Here is a 20,390-nt window from a genome sequence, read left to right on the forward strand (position 1 = left end):
TGTGTCCTCGGCACGGGTAACCCCAGTGAGGTCACATTATTTTTATTATTGATTGTAGTTTTTAAGAGAAAAAAAAAATAGAACAAATAAATATAAACTAATAAATATCAACACTATGTAGTCTTCAATGAAAAAATGGAATAAAAAGAGAGGAAATGAGGAGAGTTTAAGGAAGAGAAAGGAAATATTTCTTCAGACGTGATTTTTTTTTAAATACAGTAGAAACACCTTTGCATAGTGGATGGGAAATGATTTCACAGTCGAGCCTCATGGACAGTAAAAGAGCTTGTTTACAAAGTTAATTTTTATAATCAGTCTATTATATCTGGAGGCTATGTCAGATACTGGTCAATTGTTAGGCATCAGAAAGTATTCTTAATTAATATTGATTTTCACACTTACATTTGGTGATGTGGCTGAAGCCAGAAGAGGCAGGAGTCCTCCACAGGCGATGATCAGATTATCAGCCAACTGGGAGATCAGATGTACTGTGTTGACTACGAAGATAGCGTTCTCACTGCTGTTTACAAAGTCCAGAACCGACTTAGTAGAGTGACTTCTCCAAACCTGAAAGACGAGAAACATTTTAGTTTTGTTGCATAGTCAATAGTTATTTAATCCTAAGAAATAATTGTAAAAAGGGGCTAGATTTATTACTGTCCATGCGCGCTGTAGCTGCAAGACGTGCTGTAATCTCGCTTCTATGTATCATAATTTATTGTAATATATCATAATTGGAGATGAGGAACTAGAATCCCAACCGTCCATACACTCTGTGCTGGGATATTTATTTATTGTACGGCGCCCTTGAGGAGATTTTCTCAAAAATGGTGCTATATTCATTATCCAAATAGATATATATCTATGGCTATATAAAAATCATTGTATCTCTACGTAACCAGCTTACTTAATTCGATGAACGCGCATTTGGGGTCACAGGTCTTATGACATGGAATACTCTCCCAGCAGAAGTGCGAAACTTTGAGAGTGAAGTGATGTCTCGAAAAAAGTTAAAACCCAATGGTTCTCTTAATCATTTGGATAAATCTGTAGCATGTAATGACAAAATAACCCGTTTGCTTAAATTTTAAGTAAAATTAAATAAAATTAATAAAAGAAAAATTAGAATCACACACAATCGAAAAATGCCCTTGAGGTTATTATATTTTGGAACGTAATAAGTTATCCGTTATTATAATAATATTTTAACACTTTAAATAAATAAATTCATGGTGGTCGAGCTGAATGAGTCACATTTTGCTGGAGGGTGTGATTCTATAAAATGCTGCAAACGACTAGTTGCATTCCACCGGAAACACTACTGACTAGTCCTACTCGTTAGCGTCCACGACGCGAACCCCGGGCAATGGGATCACACTCATAACGGTGTGATCGCAGCAGATAACGAGAGGATGAAAGGCGAGTTTCTGGCGCCTTCAAACCAGAACCATCCAACTAAGGAAAGGTAATCCCGGCAGAAAAATCCACCAGAGTAGGCAACAGGAAATCACTCTGGTCACATTTCTTCAGGAATCACTAAGGCGAGTACATTCATTAAGCAGTTGTCCTGGCTGCGGAATATAAGAGTAGCGCAGGCCCAAGATGCTTTTGCTGTAGTGATCGCCAGCGTCAGAGGGACCTGACAAGGCACCGCAAGAAGAAGAAGAAATAAATTAATGTAAAATATCCCCAAGTTTGATTATAAATGCCCAAAATTTACAATTACTTTCATAAAACCTTCAATTTAGCCTACAATTTACCTGAATATCAGTCTCAAGAGAAAACAGCACATCTGAGAGAAGTCGTTGGTGAATGTAGGACCATCTGAACTCGGGAATTCTAAATGGAGGTCGCGTGGGACCCGGGGAGAACATTGGGCGGCTGCATTTGGGTCGTTTGTTTTCTGAAAATCATACATTTAAAAATCCAATTTATTCATTTTCAAGACTTCAGGCTTAGGCCTGGTATAGCTGTCAAAATCATGTCTTTAATTTAAACAGCTTAAGTGACTGTTATAGTTTTCAGTCCAAAAGACATGGGTGGTGAAAAGACGGCTATAGTCTACGCGAAACTGAAATATTTAAATGGTAGAAGGAGATATTGTGTCCCTGTAAAACAGTCAGTAATAAAATTGTTCCAGTATGTTAGTCAAATAAGATTTCACAACATTATTTTTTGGTATGTGTATTTTTGTACATACACATGCAGGCGATTACTAGTACTTAATTTAACTCGGAAGAGTCTTAAATACATAAAATAAAGTAATATGCTAATTAAAAATACTTAACTTCAATATCAATACATAGATGGTGCTCCAACACGCTAGTGAATGGTTTCTCATTTAATAAGATATATACAAGAATCAAAATGGTACCTGTGTCGATATTCGCTAATAAGCGGAATGGGGAATGTTGTAAAAAACGTAAAGTGGCCACTCAACCCAGCCAATGACAGGTCATAAGCCCTGTAAACGCTCGAATATCGATAATCCTGAATTTGAAAAAAAATTCTACCTCATCTCTGTAGGAATATTGATAAAAAAATAAGATTTCCCTCAAACCTTCAACTACAGTCTAATCGGAAGTAAAATATTCAAAAAATAATAAAGTTATGATATGTGTCCACATGAGTGTATCCTAGGAGAAAAAAAGAGTCGGCGAACGTGTTAAAATTCAAACACTGCATTGAAACTCCAACTGTTATTAACACTTTGAGCACCGGCCGAATACACATAGAATTTACCCCGTGCCCGGCCCATTTTTGTGAAATTTCATGCTTTGTGAAAGGTTTCTTAAAAGTGTCATAATTATGAAAATACTAAATTAAATCAATTGAAATTCCTCATATTTATTTGAAACAATTCAATTGGTAATTTTTCTATGATAGTTTTGGCAACATTGGCTTTTATGGATAGCCACATTGCAATGTTTGCACATATACAGGGTCTCACTCCTCTTTTGTGCTTTGTATCCCGGAGTTGGGTAAACCTGTGATTATAATAACCACGCGTTGTGTCCCAGGCCCGTGTTTTCACGTATTGTTATGGTTGGATAATTTATATAGTGTCATTTTTGTGAGAATCACCTCAAGGTAGTTTACCAACATCGAAAAAGTACTAATAAAAGTCACTAAATGTCAATAAAATTAACTTTTTTGGACAGCTGGTAAACCACGTGAAAACACGGGACCGGGACACAACGCGTGGTTGTATAATCACGTGTTTACACGGCTCCGGGATACAAAGTGTTAATCTAGATCATATTTAATCTATGGAAGGTTATCAGTCTGACACTGCAAGTGACTTGACTTGTGTCCAGGAAAAATTAAACATCGTCGTGTAAAACCACCTTAAAAACATATTTCATGTTCACCCTGCTGAGAATTGACTGCTAAACTACGCAGTTTATCTTCAATCGATTTTCTTTTCAAGGATTTTTAACCGAGAGTGCCCAAAACAAAACACACGTTTTCTTGTCACACACAGAACTGTATTCTCCATCCTCTGTCTAGGTGCACCAAAATTTTTTACTAATGAATTTTAATGTACAAGAATGCTTACCAAAGTGGTTGGAATCGACTTGAGTGCTAGTGGAAGCACTTCGTGGCCGCTTCTGAGGAGAACTTCCACTAATATTGCTTTGTTTTGATCCACTGTCTCCGGATATAGAATGGTCCTGACCGGATGCACCATCTTCCGGCAAGCTGACCCTCCTATTCATCTCTCTCTCGCCGGATTCCCTCCTCATCTCAGCTTCGAACTCCTCGTCTTCATGGTGAATCACCTGTGCATCCTTATTCGCTAGAGAGATATTCTCACTGATGGTTGAAATTGGTGGGATTTCTGGTGATGACGGTTCCGTTTGAACATTTTCGTCGTTTTTATTCTTGTCTGTTTCGGATGAATTCTTTTCATTTTTGGCATTTTCAGTCTGGACAACGTCTTTCTGATCTTTTGTAGCCTCAACTCCGTTGTTGTTTATATTGCTGAGAGTTTCCTTGTCATCACCCTTAAGAATTGAAATATTGCTTTCGGATATGAGATCACCGTCCAGTGGAATAACATCACCTTCATCGGAAATCATCGGTGATATTACTCGTGGTGTGTCTCCGACAACTCTTTCTTCGATTACTTCCTTTTCATTTTTATTTATGTCTTCTGTTTCCTGATCCTGTTCTGATTTCTGGGCGTTACTCGATATAACAACATCGCTTATTAAATCCGTTAGTATATCGAGCGCTATTTGTGGCCCATTTTCACTTGGTTCTTCCAGTTTCTCATCAGTCTCAAAAGAAATTAGTGTTTCGATTTGAGGTTTGGAATCAATCGTAGATTCACTTTCTTCAGATTTAGAACAAACTACCTTAATTGCGTTATTTATTATCTCATTTACAACACTTAAGGCAACATCTTGAGGAGAGGTAACAATATTTGCATCCTCATGGACAGGAATACTTTCTAATTCTGTTTGAATATTCTTTTCTTGACAAGAAACTTCAGTTGGGGTTTGGTAGGCATCAGAAAGCTCCATTTCTGCCTCATTAGCAGAAGATGGAATATCAATAAAGTCCATTTCTCTTTTAGGGCTCATTGTTTCACTGGCAGAAAGACTAGAACATGCGGCATTGTCTGAGTTATCATTTTTCTCATCGTCCTTAATGTTTTGCAAAATATGGTCAATATCTCTGACCGGAATATAATCGAGACTAGCGTCTCTGCTGATTTCTCCAGCTCTCGGTAAATTGGCAAAAGGTTCAGCAGGATTATTGACCACTTGGTTAGCGGCTTGTACAAGTTCTTCATCTCGGACAACGGATGAAGAATTAGCATTGGGTAAACTAACATCCGAGACACATTCGTTGAGCAACTTTTCAGACTTGATGAGAATCTCCTTAATAATGTCTTCAGCTGCTTCCTTTTGTTCATTGAGGAGCTGAATTTCCAGGTTCCTCCTGATTTCCGCAGCTTTCTCATCGCTGACTTTCTCGGGTGAATCTTCCACATTACCATTGCAGTGGTTTAAGTTTACAGGAGAAATATTGTCACAATTAACTACCGAATGTTTATCACTATCACAACCACTATCATTATCAATTTGTTTGGAATGTTTGTCATCAGAATGTACTTTATGAACTACACTGTATTCAACTTCATCCGGGCTAGTCCGTAAGTCTTCCTCAACATTATTATCACCTACATTAATAACACTATCAGCATGCTCACAGTCACTATTAGTTGGCGTAGCTCTGGAACAATTGCAGTCTTGCCCCGAACTTTTATCGTCTTGGATCTCCCTAAGAGAAAGACCTTTTCCTATTTCTGTCTGAGATCCGTGATTGATCCATCTCGGCGTAGGGTTCTGGAACTCAGTCGGAGAGTCTTCTGACGTTTCTTGTCCATCAGAGAGTTGAGGATACCTAGGGTCAGCAGAACTGACACCGGAAGTAGTCGATGGTTGGTCCCAGCCAGAAATGGTGCTGATGGGACGTTGCTGTCGTTCGGCAGGATCTGTGATATTGTCTGATCTCCTCTGCTCGTAATGCTCATACATTTGAGCAAATTGGAGTTTGAATTCTTCGTAAGAAACCTGAAATCGGAAAGGTTGTTAAAAATACAGTTATAAATTCAGGTTCTGAGGGGTAGATTTTCGAAGAAAAACTTACCTTGGAATGTACAATGGCCAGAGTATCAACCCAAACTCTCCATCCTCCATATTCGTGTTTGATAGCATGATGAAGAAGCATTCTAAAAAGTGAGTACACCATGTCAGAAATCTTCTGTTCTTCGGCGTTCTTGGGATGGATGTAGGCCATGGCTATGAGCCACTCTTGCCATACAGACATCTGCAGGACGGTTCTTCTGTTCTCCCGATTATTGTTGCAGAGCAGCGTCATGTCAGATAAAAAGAGCTTCTTTACTTCGAGAAGTTGTTCACTCTGCTTGGATTGTCTTATCAGAGTTGCCACCACTTTGAGGATCACTAGAATGAAATAAAAAGAGATATTAGAAAAGAAACAAAATTGTCATTGGATTTTCACAGCCTTTCGATCATCATCATCAAACCCTTACGATGTCAAACGAGGCTACGTAAAATACAAGACTAAATATATCTCTCATATTTTGCTATAACAAGCGTAAATTATATGATTATTTTTTACAAATGATGGAAAATATATTATGAAACAGTATATATTATACGAGTGTGTTCAGAAAATAACGGGAATTTTTAAATTTTAGGGGTTTGAAGAGTCCGATTTAAACTCGTAAACTCTTGTTTTACTTAAAGCAGACTCACCATAGGCCTTTGCTAACATTTCATACACTTTGTTACACTTTATTTAACTTTTAACACAAAATTTGGTACAAATTCTTTGATCCCATTTTTTTAACAAACTAAAATCTGAATAATAATAATAATAATACTAATATAGCTGAAAACTTAAGCATACTTTAGGAGCATATGTTTTTTAATTGACAATCGGACTCTCCAAACCGGAGAAAATTTTGAAATTTCGAAATTCCCATTATTTTCTGAACGAACTTCGTATATGTTAAATTTTTGTTTTTAAATGACTATACGTAGTTTTTTTACTTGATGTAACATGATGTTACAGCGCCGTTTCCAGAGGGATTTTTTAGCACAGTCCTTTAAGAATTAATAAAATAACCTCTAATTAATTAGCTTCAATCATCCAAAATCATATCTCACTTGGATTCTCCAGCCTGTAGTGGTTCTGTGGCTCAGCATGACTAGTGTACAGAATCTGTTGTCCAACATGTTCAGTTAGGAGTTCATACAAGGCATTGTAGCAGGGAAGAGTCAAGCCCTCTGGAGCGGCACCCAGCCGCACTGCTAGGAGGGTGTAAAGATTGTGCGGAGACATCACGTCGTATTTTCGTCTGAAACAGAAAATATGTAGGTTAAGTTATATTTAGCACTATAAATCAAACCCCATTAGTTCGATTTCAAATAGCTATCGATTGATTTATAAATTATTTCAATTATATTGTTAGAAATTCGATATTGTCGGTGGTACTGCAATACCGCGTAACCTGTTTTTTTTTACAGAAATGTTTTACTCAAAGTAAATTCATTATAGGGACTTAGGTCAAGCCTAAGATTAATACCTGAGGCACTCCGCTCAGAACTGTAAGGGGGTCTGAGAGATCGTCCCCAACTCTCACTCGAAACGATTAAAATTGTTATGCAAAGACTTACTTGTGTGTACTTCTGCTCAGGAAGAACCCTAATAATTTCAAAGCTTGAAGCCTGATTAGCTGGCTGTCGGCGGCAAGTAGCTTGAAGATAGTTCTTACGCCATACTGAAACAAGAGAATCACTCCATTAAAACATTCAATCATATTTTACCCCGATGCCTAGGTGCCAAAAATGATTTAAACGAATGACCAAAGCAGCAATGTGTATTCACTCCCGTTCCTCTTGAAATTAAAAAGCGGCAAGTTAATTTTTTAATCACTAGTATTCTTAAATACATGTTGTTTTGCCTGCGTAGACACAACTTACATTAGTAGATGGCATTGAGCAGAAAGTTCATTTTCAGTTTCACATCTGAATTCTGGCTTGGTTGTTTGTGTCAAAGCAATTCCTGCCACCCTTCAAGATGATATTTAAGGCTGTAGTCTGATAAAACGCACGCAAAACGAGGAAATCATACGATTTTTCAAACGAACGCTTTTTTTTGATCGCGCAATAATAAAAAAATAAAAAAACATAAATTAGATGTAAACAATAATTTTTAAAGGTATTTCTGGTACCGGCAAAGGTACCGACAAGGGCAAGTATGAAGGTCATAAAAACGTTAATAAGACATTATTATAAATTGAATATTACAACCAGAATTATCTTCTTTTTTTTTAAATACAATTTTATAAAAAAAGGTTTCAACTAAAACTTTTCAATAAATATATTTTTTAAAGTATTACGGAAGGCATAATTTGACGTAGAAATAAAGGAAAAACGTCTCAAAAATGTGTATGATTTAAAATGCTTGTATTTCTTTTCAAAAACAAAAAAAATAAATTTTGCTTCAGCCACTTTCATGTTCAATTTATCTTCGAATTATTCCCAACAAATTTTACTTCGATATTTAGTCTATATTGAAATCCCAGATACCTAATCTAAATTTGAAATGGCGTAATCTGCCGGTCTAAAATTAATTATATTTTAGTTACATTAAACTTTTAAGTATATTTTTTAACAGAAACACCTTAAAAAATTATTGTTTTTATCTAATTTATGTTTTTTTAATTTTTTATTATTGCGCGATTAAAAAAAACATTTGTTTAAAAATGGCAAAATCGTATGATTTCCTCATTTTGCGTGCGTTTTACCAGACTACAGCCTTAAGGCATGTTTTAAATATCGTCGCTGGGCAAGTAATACCTCCAATGTGCACAATCGTCACATTGGAGCTTTCACACTAACCATGCACTTTGTAGCTGCAAGACGATTAGTAATCTAGCTTTAATAAGTAAATGTTATCAAATATCCAAATTTAGTAAATAAGGTCTAGAATTCCAACCGCCCATGCGCTCAGTAGCTGCAAGACTTATTGTAATCTAACTTCTATTTTAATAGGTTTTTTTTTTTAAAAATATTACTCAATCTCTTAACTTTTTCTATTACTATTCTATTCTTAATTCTATGATTCCAAATTATATTTCTAAATCTATCTATTCAAATACAAAAAAATGTTATTCATAAAAATACATCATTATTTACAAGTTTTTTAAAGAAATTGGCAGTTTTCCTTCATTTCCTTGCTTAAAAATCGTTAATTTTACTCTCCTGTGTAATTTCAATTTTGCCACATTGAAGGTATTTACGCGCCCAGCGACGACATGCTTTACCAAAATTAAAGTAATTTGGTTGAAAAAACATATATGGTACGATATGTTTATTTACCACTTAAATTATAAGGTAAAGTTGTCTAATCTATCATGCATTAATAGTTCCATAATTTCATAGAGATTTGAAATAATTAAATAATAAACCAATTGTACATAAGGTTCCTCTTGGTGTGATTGAAATTATACAAACAAAAGCAATATTGAATGTTATATCACATATATTCCTTTCAATCCCACGGCCCCAGCGAGGGCAAGAAAAAATCCCACGGAGGCGATTATTGGTCTCAAAGTATTCATTTAAGTTTGTAAGTATGAAGGTTTGATAAAAAAATACACAGAATTTGAGAATATTTGCTTTTTTTTATAATTGAAATTTGTGTGGTTTATGTAGAAAATGTAATGACATAACTAACAATGTATTCTTCATATATTTTGCACGCAGAATCCAGTGTTTCACTCAATTACTGTGAGGTGACATTGGCACGAGTGGCAGTGTTTAGAAACATTGCCTACACTGCTCATATTATTTCTTCCAAAGAGAGCCATTTCACGAGTGGCAGTGTTTAGAAACATTGTCTACACTGCTCATATTATTTCTTCCAAAGAGAGCCATTTCACGAGTGGCAGTGTTTAGAAACATTGTCTACACTGCTCATATTATTTCTTCCAAAGAGAGCCATTTCACGAGTGGCAGTGTTTAGAAACATTGTCTACACTGCTCATATTATTTCTTCCAAAGAGAGCCATTTCACGAGTGGCAGTGTTTAGAAACATTGTCTACACTTCTCATATTATTTCTTCCAAAGAGAGCCATTTCACGAGTGGCAGTGTTTAGAAACATTGTCTACACTGCTCATATTATTTCTTCCAAAGAGAGCCATTTCACGAGTGGCAGTGTTTAGAAATATTGTCTACACTGCTCATATTATTTCTTCCAAAGAGAGCCATTTCACGAGTGGCAGTGTTTAGAAACATTGCCTACACTGCTCATATTATTTCTTCCAAAGAGAGCCATTTCACGAGTGGCAGTGTTTAGAAACATTGTCTACACTGCTCATATTATTTCTTCCAAAGAGAGCCATTTCACGAGTGGCAGTGTTTAGAAACATTGTCTACACTGCTCATATTATTTCTTCCAAAGAGAGCCATTTCACAAATTGCAGAGAAGATTATTTTACGGCGACGATAGATGTACATAATTATTATTTCTTTAGTTGATGTCTGACATTACGGGTTGTCCCAATGAGCCAGACTACCTGGTCAGCACCATGGGAGGGAACTGATAAAAGGGTACTCGCAAAGCTCAGCCGAAATCAAGTGAGGGGTATCACTAGACCCTGCCCAGGGCACTGCGGATTGAACAAACACCTTGCTAGAATGAACCTTTCTGAAGCTTCTAGATGTAGGTAACACCTATACACATTCTTTGTGAGTGCGATGCTTTACATCATAAAAGGAGCCTTATCCTCGGGGGACCACTGGTTAATAGAACATCGTCATGAATCGTGACATCACAATGCATCATCATCAATTTCCTTTCCCCACCTAATGGTGCATAGGGCACTACATTGGTTCATCAATCGCAGCGTATCTTGTTCATTTTTGTTACATGAAGGTAAGATGATCAGTCTTACGCTTCAGGTACCAGTCCAGGGACTATGAAATATTATATTGTGAAAACACCTTTTTAAATAAATATTTCAAATCAACCACGTTGGGAATTGAACCCGAGACCTCTTGAATAGTAGGCAAACGCGCTGACCATGACGAGGCCGACGTCACAATTATCAAGGCCGAACATGTCGCGGTTTTGTAGGGACATATTTTGTAATAATTTATTTTTTAAAGTTACAAATGAAAACATTTCTCCACTATATCCACATTGATTTTGAAAATACAATCCATTTTCAAAATCCATTTCATATATTTTTATCGGTATTCGTAGTATGAGATATTTCCTTATTGATTTGTATAATCTGTGTGAGACACCGATTTCCTCTGTTTCCTTTCTAATAGCAATTCAGCGATTAGCAAACTCAATTTGTTTGGTTTTGTGGAAGATGGCATCTTCAACGTCTTCACGACACTCTTCAAAATGTTTATACCAATCATAAATGGCTGTTTTCTTCGTGGCAGACTCTCCAGAAGTGGTCTCCAACAATTCGACCTCGGCACTGCGATTAATTTTGGTTTCAACACAAAACTTAAAACAAATCTTTTGCTCGGTCATTTTCGCTCTGGAATACTCTTGAAAATTCACCGACCATATCAAAATGCATCTTACAGGTTTGTCCGTCAAAAACCATCGTGTCCAAAGTTGCAAAAAATTAACAGATTAATTATAAACGTGTGTACCAATCCAGGAAAAAAAATAGTCTTGAAGTATAACGCATAAAAATTCAAATATTCCAAGTATTTCTTTATCAAACCTCGCCTGTTTTTTTTAAACAATTTTGGCGTTTTATGGATAGCTTTCGTGGTAGTTTTTTAATTGGCTAAAATAACTCAATTAATACTTTTTTTTTAAAATTGCTTAACTTAACAAAAATAAACATTTATGTTAATTTTTAATCCATAATGGAGTTAAATGAATTCATTTTTAATAACTAGGTATCTAGACCAGTTATTTAGTTTTAAACCATTATCATTGTGGCCAAACATTTCAAAGAATGTTAGAACATCTCGAAACCGGTAGACATTAAAAAGCAGGTATATAAACTAACATCCAGATTACTTAAAGATGTCCAACGTCTCTTGTGTTGAGGCTAGGCCTTCGCAAGTGCGTTAGATTCTTAGTAAAGTGGAGTGGTGACCAATATTTGACGCTACACCGTAGTTGATGGAATGAATTAAATATATTTGCTATGAAGCTGATGGCAGTGGAATCAATGATCGTGATTTGTAATGAAATTAGTGGAACTAATAAATTGAAAGTATAAAATTCACCTTTACATCAAATGCTGGAACCATGGAGCTAGGATGCTCCGACATTAGAGAGATCAGCATCTGTAGGACATCGTGGAGGTTCTCATCCTAGAAGAAGAAATTGAGTTATTTACTTTTTTGCATTTTTAAAGTTGTTCGTACCTCAAAGGCAGACGGATGCAATTCCAAACATAAAATGTTCAAAACAAGCCTAAAGAATCTGCTTTCTCTAAGTAATTTCTAATAATTTAAAGCATTCATTTGTATTTTCAGTATCTTAATACATTGCTTCTTTCATTGTAAGGCTTACATTTCTTCAAAATCAATGGACATGATCATAAACTGGATACGAAAATCGAAATGTCTTTTCACCAAATTCTGGATTTGCATTCGTCTGAGGTACAGAGTTTCATCCCTCATTTTGAGGTTTATCAGAAATTGTAGCAAACAAAATTGTGTTTTTAAAATTATGGAATTAGGATTTATCACTGTATTATCGGGGATGTGAAAAACTAGGCGTTTACAGGGCTTATGACCTATCATTGACTGGTTCACTTCCCACACTGTAACATTCATCATTCTGTCTAGTGATTGTAATTTCCAAATCTCCACAATTTCGTTTCAAATTTCAAGTGATTGTGTATAACCTTTATCTAGGCAGAACAAAACATATTTTTTTGTATATTTGGTGGTTGAAAAGGCTTGAGAATCCCAAATGATTTTTTATTGTTTTTTTTTAAATTAAAGTTTATTATGCATGAGTGTTTTTTTTACAAAAACTTAATTTTTAAAAATATTTTTATGTATCGTATTATATTGAGTACATACAATGAGTAGTCCCTATTAGTGGGTTGGCTTCCCAGTATCCGGAAATGTGTCATAACACTCTGTCATTGGTTGATTTCGGAGAACTAGTGACGTCGTACCATTTTACCGAAATCATTTGAGTTGATAAATATCAAACGCTGGTATGTCCACAACGATTCACCAGTGTCCATATGGACCCACTAGCCTCTGAATTGAAAAAAATAGTCTTTTGAAACTGTTTTATTGTAATAATGAGGACATGTTTTGATTTGAACACTACTGAAAGGATCTTTTTTTTCTCTACGTTTTCTCTCGTTTATATGATTTTTTCAAACATTTAAGATAAACTTCCTTATACACAAAAATTAAATGCTCTAATTTTGAACTGAATTTCCTTATTGTTATAATGCAAAAAGAATGAAAAATATTTTTAACTGAACGCTGTTTTAGTTCATGAGAAAAAATGATATCATGTGTATCCTACGAGGATATATTGCCAAGAAAATAGCTAAATAAATAATATTAGCTAAAGCTAATGAACATGAAAATCTAGGAATTTAAAATCAATTAAATTAATATTATTATGATAGATATACCTCGTGAATAGTGGTCAAATAATTTAGAATGCTTTGTAGTTCATCGTCCTTCACACCATTTCCGATCATGATAAGCTGCTTCAAGAACAGAAGGATGTACGCTCGAATCGTGAGGATGTCTTTGTGGGCTGGTCGAGGACCCTCTGTCATAAAAAAATAAAGTAATGTCAAACTATTAATTCCACGCATTCATATATTTGATTAAAAAATTATGCAAACCTACATATTAGAAAAAAATATTTAAAATCAAATGATGTTTCATTTGAATTAAGAGAAATTATCAATTTTTTTCTCTCCATGCATCATCTGTTGATTTAAGAGATTTTATATAAAATTATACAATGATTTAACATTTAAATATATAACATATATTAAAATCAAATCAGCACCATTTAGAAAGATTGGATTTATTTATTTTATTGGGTAAACAAACAGTATTTATTTAATCAACGCCCAGAGGGCTCTTACAATATACAGTTGAAAGAACATAAAATATTAAAGAAAATAAAAAAGATTAAATCATAACTATTACATTTAACATGTGATTCATTCAAAAGAAAAGGGAAATGGAGAAACACATCAAATAGGGGAGAATTGAGGAAATGGCCATTCGGTGGATAGGATTGCTAATTTGATAGCAGCAGGAGTAGTGTGGAGCAAGTCCAACAGTTCAGCATAATTATTAGCTGTTCCGTGGATGCGTGCCAGGGGAGAATAGAGGTTAAAGTTTGTCCTATTGAACATGTGTCGAAGTCTGGTGGTCCTTGTGGGTACACGAAAGTTTATCAGGGATAGTAATTTTGAACAATCTAGTATGGAGCATATTATTTTGTGCATTAGAGTGAAGTCAGCAGTTGTCCTTCTGGTGGAGAGCAATGGTAACCTCAACTCAGACATTTCATTTATATGTTTACCCTTTTTGAACTGTATGTAGCGTAAAAACTTCCGCTGAACTCTTTCCAAGTTAAAAGAGTTGCAGTTGTACAAAAGTACGTACATAAATATTCTCAATTTTTTTGTACATTAGTGTAGGACACTCTCGCACACTCCAAAAAAATTGTTCACACTTAAGACAATACTTTATATTGAGTTAAATATAACAAATAAACAAACCCGAATATACCTGTATTATCGAGAGTGAGACATGAAGACTGTGCGAGATAATTAAATAAAAGGTTTATTCTTTTACTACGTACGCGATATGCATTGGTAAACTTTCTATTGTATTGGTGATTTACCTCCAATTTTTGATAAAATGCTTTGTCTGTTCCCAAAGGGCATTAATTATTCAATTGAAAAATATTTTAACCAATGAGTAAACTTTTATGGAGGAATACCGAAATTTTTAACCCACAAGTCATTACATTAATGGAGATCTTAAAGTTATTAGATGCAATGTGTACTAGCAACGCATCACTGGGAAGGGAGAATTAACATGGAAAATCTTCAAATGAAATATAAAGAACTGAAAAAATACTTCCTTAGAACCTTTTAGAAAAAGTATTTTATATGCATGTGAGTAAAACAAACCTGTTTTAAAAAACTATTATAAGAATAACAGTGTAACAGACGCGGCGGATCACTGCTTCGTCCGTAGCAATCGCGCCCGTCACAAGAACTGTATTTCTATAGGTGCTGGTGTCAAACGCAGAGTGGCCGGGCGTAGGCGGGCCTCGGCCGACGAACGATAAGCTCCGGGGGAGGTATCGTCGCCTAGAGATCCCTTGCGGGGTCGCTAGCGAGTAGCGCTGGCGGCCGCAATCCTGAGTCAGGCAACCGGGTTGTAAGGCCGGTATCTCTCCGTCGGTGGGAACGGCGGGGTGTGTTCCGGGGAAGTATCCAAGGGTCCAAATTATCCGGGGTCCAAAATCCAATCCAAAGAGTATCCGAGTTCCAAGTCCAGGGGGGTAGCGGTGTTCGAATCCAGGTGGCGATGAGGTCCGGTTTGAAGCGAGGTAGGGAGGTGAAGTGGAGAGTAGAAAGCCTTAGTAGTGTGGTGAGATGACTGACTTTATTTTTCCCCGGCGGGGCTATATATACAACATTTTGCCGTGCGGCGGTGGGCTAGGCCAATAGCGGGCGGTGCTAGGTTGACCAATCACGCGGCGAGAGAGATAGCGAGCACATTTGCCGGCTCTATCGGTCTCTCTCGCGCCACGTATAAGGTCCCCACCCTCCCGCTACCGGCCGCAGTTCCCCGCCGACCGCGCGGCGATCAACACTTATACAGAACAACATAAAAACACATTATGGGCATACAAATATTTTCATGAATTCTAATCTATATGTGGGCTTCAGTATGGCGATCACCACCCCCGAAAGTGACAAATACTAGTCTTTATTGAGGAGGTGGTAGATCGCTTACACATACTGAAGCCTCCTATGCTACATTAAAACCCCAGGAAGGGCCGCCAAGTTGGTGCATGTACTTTTACGTCGGCAACACTCCCCCCTGCCGAGGAGGCATCTCTGCGCCGACGTCGTCCTTGATTTGCAACACGGCGAGCTTGACGGCGGGTCGTGTGTAGGTTCCGGTGGCTGTCTGGACCCGGGCGCTCCTGACTTGTCCATCCTTCCCTGGTGTGACTGCTATGACGCGTCCCCGCGGCCATTCATTCCGCGGGAGGGCGGCGTCCGTTATTATGACCAGGTCATCGACCATGATCGGTGTGGCGGCCTGTTGCCACTTCCGTCGCTGTGCCAACGTCGGGAGATATTCCCTCATCCATCTTTTCCAAAATGCGTCGGCTAGTTTCTGCGCCACCCGCCATTGTTTTCTGAGGCACAGTTCGGGCGGCGCGTCTCTGTAATCGGCCAGATGCGGCTGGGCCCCGCTCGACCCGATGAGAAAGTGCATCGGAGTCAGCGGAGCGTCGTCTCGGCTATCAAGCGAGACGTGGGTTAGGGGCCGAGTGTTTACTGTGTACTCGGCCTCCGCTATCGCTGTCATTAGCGTTTCCTCTCGGGGGGCTTGTTCCTTTAGAATCACCATAAGCGCCCCCTTTATCGACCGGACGAGCCGTTCCCAGGCTCCCCCCATGTGTGGCGCCGATGGCGGGTTGAACACCCATTTGATCCCTCTCCTTGTCGCCTCGTTCTGTAGTTCGGGATCGTGGGCTAGTTCCTTCATGGCGGCCGCCATCTCTTTGTCTGCGCCTCTGAAGTTCGTCCCGTTGTCCGAGTAGAGCGTTGTCGGATGTCCTCTGCGGGCCGCCATCCTTCTGAGGGCCTGCACCGTCGAGTCAGTACTCAACGACGGTGTAATTTCAATATGCACGGCCCTCGTAACCATGCACGTAAACAGGGCCCCGTATCGTTTCTCCCGGCGTCTTCCGATAGTTACGTATACGGGCCCGAACATGTCCACCCCACAGTGGGTAAAAGGCCTTACGTGATGATCGAGTCGGCCGGCAGGCAGCTGTCCCATGAGCGGAGGCTGCGGGCGGGCCTTCTGTATTCGACAGTAGCGGCACTCGTATATAATTTTCCTTATATTTGTCCGTAATCGTGTTATAAAGAACTGTTGTCTGAGTTCGCTGAGTGTCCGCTCTGTACTTGCGTGTTGCCGCGACTCGTGATAATGCCTTATCAATAGACGCGTATAGGCGTGCGCTCCGTCCAGTATGACGGGCGCCTTTAGTTGCTCGCTCACCGCGGGGGCTTCCATAATTCGCGTCCCCATTCTGAGGACGCTATCTTTATCGAGGTAGGGAGTGAGGCCCAGCAGGCGGCTGTTCCGCGGGAGGCACTCCCCCCGTCTAATTGCGGCTATCTCGGCGTGGTAACTGTCTGTCTGGCTTATGAGTATCCACGCCCTCTCTGATGCCTTGAGTTCCGGGGCGATGAGTGTCGCGCTTCCTGTATTCTTTTTCCTGCAGCGGTTTATGAAGCGCAACACCCACGCTGTAGTCCTGATCAGTCTCCGCCAGGAGGAAAATCTTCTTTCGTCCGGGAGGGCTGTCATCACGATGGCACTGTTCGCACACTTTATTTCACTGCTTGTATCCGGGGTCGCCGTTATTACCTTGAGCGGCGGCCATTGACTTTTATTTTTCTTTATGAAACTCGGCCCACTGAACCACATGCCGGCCGGGGAGATGTCTGGTATCTCGCCGTCCCGCGTCCCGAGATCAGCGGGGTTCTTCTTTCCTGGTACCCACCGCCACTCTTGAGCGTTCGTTAGCTCATCTATTTCCCCTAGGCGGTGGGCTACAAATGGCGTGAAGATGCGCGAATCACTCTGGACCCAGCACAGCACCGTAGTAGAATCTGTCCAGTAGTAGGTATCGCGTATATTACTTCCGCATTCTTTCTTGATTGTGGCCGCCAGTCGTGCGGCCATGAGCGCGGCTTGTAATTCCAGGCGTGGAATTGATAGCGCTCGTAGCGGGCTAACTCGGCACTTGCTAGCCATGAACGTCGCATTCCTTCCGGCGGCGTTCTCCTCCACGATGTAGGCTACGGCGCAGCTCGCTTGCTCCGAGGCATCGGAAAATACGTGCAGCTCTACTGGCTGGCCATTGGCGCTCGATACGCGCCGCGGTATAGCGCACTCGGTATTGCGTAATATGTCCACCCAAGTGCGCCATTTCTCTGCGTGTTCTTCATTCACTTGTTCGTCCCACTCTATGTGGGAGCGCCACACATCTTGTAGCAGTATTCGCGGGCGTATTGTCAAACACCCTACGAAACCGAGTGGATCGAAAATGCTCATAACTTCACTTAGCATCTGCCGTTTTGTAGGCCTCTCTGTTGGAACCTCCCGTGACACTTTAAATTTAAATTGAAACTCGTCTGTCACCGGGTCCCATTTGATGCCGAGGACCCTCTCTGTCACGGAGGTTCCGCTAATTATTTCGCGTGCGCTTTTCCCTCTCAGACTTGAAGGAATCGCTTCCATTACGGAGGGATCATTACTCGCCCAATTCGCGAGGATGAATCCGCCCCGCCGTAGTAGTTCGCTGACATCGTGGCGCAGTTGTATCGCCTCTGTTGCACTGTCTACGGCATCCATATAGTCGTCCATGTAGAATTTATTTCGCACAGCATCCCTGGCGGCGGCCATCTCTTGCCCGTGATCTTCTGCGACTTGATTTCTCACGTACTGTGCGCTGCTCGGTGAACACGCCGCGCCGAACGTCATCGACGTCATAATCATTTCCCGAATTTCTTCTTCGGGACTATCGCGCCAGAGGAACAGCTGCGCCCTCTGGTCTTCTTTTCTTATTTTAATTTGGAGAAACATCTCCCTTATATCTGCTGCCAGCGCGATCTTTCCCTCGCGAAATCGCATTATATTTCCCATAAGCGATGAGAGAAGGTCCGGGCCGTTGGCCAACATGTCGTTCAATGACTTCCCGTTGCAGCGGCTGGCGGCGTCAAATACTATCCGTATTTTATCCGGTTTATTCACGTTCGTCACTGCGAAATGCGGCAAAAACCAAAGCCCACTCGCAGTGTCTTGTCTTTCAGCCAGCGTCAGTTCCCGGGCATACCCCTTGTCTAGATATTCTTTAATCTTTAACTTGTAAGCCGCGGCGAATTCACTGTTTTTACTGAACTTTTTCTCTATGCTTAAAAATCGATTCAGCGCTGTACGGCGATTATCCGGTAAACATATTCGATTGTCTTTCCACAGTAGCCCTGTCTCGTACTGTCCTTGCGGTAGGAAACGTGTCGTGGCTCTCATGGTTTCTGTGGCTCGCGCCTCCTGACGCGATATCTTGGCTGTCGAACTTATACCTAACGCGTCGACGGCGTAATTTTGTTTAACTAGATTTTCTAGTCTCTGTTCTGTACTAAGCGCCATTAGTATGCTGGCGTTAGTCTGGCGTGTCCGCCCACCGTGTATCACCTTTCCTAAGGCTGTCACTGAGGCGATGTATTCCCCGCATCTCCGTGCCTCTCTCGTCACTATGAGAGAGGCGTTATCTTGGCCGATGAGTAACTGCGGGCACACTTGTCGCATCCTGCCTTCCCCTTCAATCACGGGCTGTAGCGGCAGACTCAGCTTCTGTATTGTGTTTGCGCGGAGAGTGAATAAATCTTCCGTAACTCCGCGCACTTTAATTGTGACTTTTCTTGATGCACTATCTGTTACGCACATTCCGCCGGCACCGTGGATTTTTAATCCTCGAGTCTCTCCCGGCGCGCCGATGTCGTTTGCTATTTTTGCGTCAATCAATGTCACGGTTGATCCCTCATCTAGTAACGCGTACGCGTTCACTCGTCCTCGCGGACCACTTAACATGACGGGAATCACTTTTAGGAGGACCGGTTCCTCCCGAGCGTAGGTGCTCGTCACTATATTATTCGTCCGCGAACTGTGGCCGTAATCGTAGTTTCTTTCATTTGAACTTGCGGCGCGGGTTTCGTTCGCGGTCGGTCTGTTTCCCCCGGCGCCCGCCGCTGCAGGCGTGTTGCGGCGGGCATTATTATCTGGCGCTCGTATATCGGCGCTAGACCGAGCTTCACTGATATCGGCACTATTTCTGTCGTGTAATGTCTTGTGATGTGTTCGGCGACATCCATCGAGGCCGCACTTTTTTACATTTCTACACTTTATCGCCCGATGAGTGTTCGATAAACACGAAAAACACAAATTCTTTCGCTTCACTATGTCCCATCTTTCCGGAATACTACACTCTATGTATTCCTGGCACGTTTGTAGTAAATGTCCTCGTCCGCACAAAACACATGACGCTACACTTTTCCCGTTTCCCTCTGTTGAAATCACTGTATGCACTTGTTCTCGCTTCTGTGGCTTCTCGCGTTGTTTTCCGCTGTACACTTGCGGCTCTATTCCGCCGCCTATCATCGAAGATTCCGTTAAATCTTCCAAGAAGAGCGCGAAATCCTTCGCGGAGGGCCTCACCCGGTTTCCTCTTCTGCTGTACCACCAGAGAGACTTCATGCACAGCGGTAACTTGCTCACTAGTTCACTTAGTAGTTGTGGCGTAGACATGTAATCGCCACCGAAGCCTTCTAAGGTCGCTATCGCGTTCCGAACTGCGCTAGACAGATCTACTAATGCTTGCGTAGATCCGTCGTTCTGTATGCAGCGGAGCCTTCTCACTTTTTCCAACAAGGAAGACGCTACAATGTCCGGCTGGCCGTAGTGTAGCTCCAACGTCTTCATTATCACCCTCACTTGGCTTGGATCCACTAGTAATGACGACACAGATTCTCTTGCC

The 20,390-nt window shown here is 40.2% G+C and overlaps 1 protein-coding gene across 1 annotated transcript in view; it reads right to left on the reverse strand.

Moving 5' to 3' along the window:
* Positions 1-402: 402 nt before the first annotated feature.
* The window catches only part of LOC148279523 (neurobeachin-like), a gene marked incomplete at its 3' end in the record, with an annotated part of 163,577 nt that continues 143,589 nt past the window's right edge, over positions 403-20,390 (reverse strand). The window contains exons 13-20 of the mRNA XM_088229806.1: positions 13,198-13,340; positions 11,816-11,902; positions 7,218-7,321; positions 6,708-6,898; positions 5,662-5,978; positions 3,560-5,585; positions 1,761-1,903; positions 403-567 (exon numbers count right to left, since the gene is read on the reverse strand). Of these exons, the coding sequence (XP_088085932.1) occupies positions 403-567; positions 1,761-1,903; positions 3,560-5,585; positions 5,662-5,978; positions 6,708-6,898; positions 7,218-7,321; positions 11,816-11,902; positions 13,198-13,340 (3,176 nt within the window). The remainder of the gene's footprint in view (positions 568-1,760; positions 1,904-3,559; positions 5,586-5,661; positions 5,979-6,707; positions 6,899-7,217; positions 7,322-11,815; positions 11,903-13,197; positions 13,341-20,390) is intronic.

Source organism: Micrasema longulum, unplaced genomic scaffold (genome assembly GCF_059751315.1).
Source record: "Micrasema longulum isolate JH-2025_06_02 unplaced genomic scaffold, ASM5975131v1 h1tg000709l, whole genome shotgun sequence".
In the NCBI taxonomy this organism is placed as follows: domain Eukaryota; kingdom Metazoa; phylum Arthropoda; class Insecta; order Trichoptera; family Brachycentridae; genus Micrasema; species Micrasema longulum.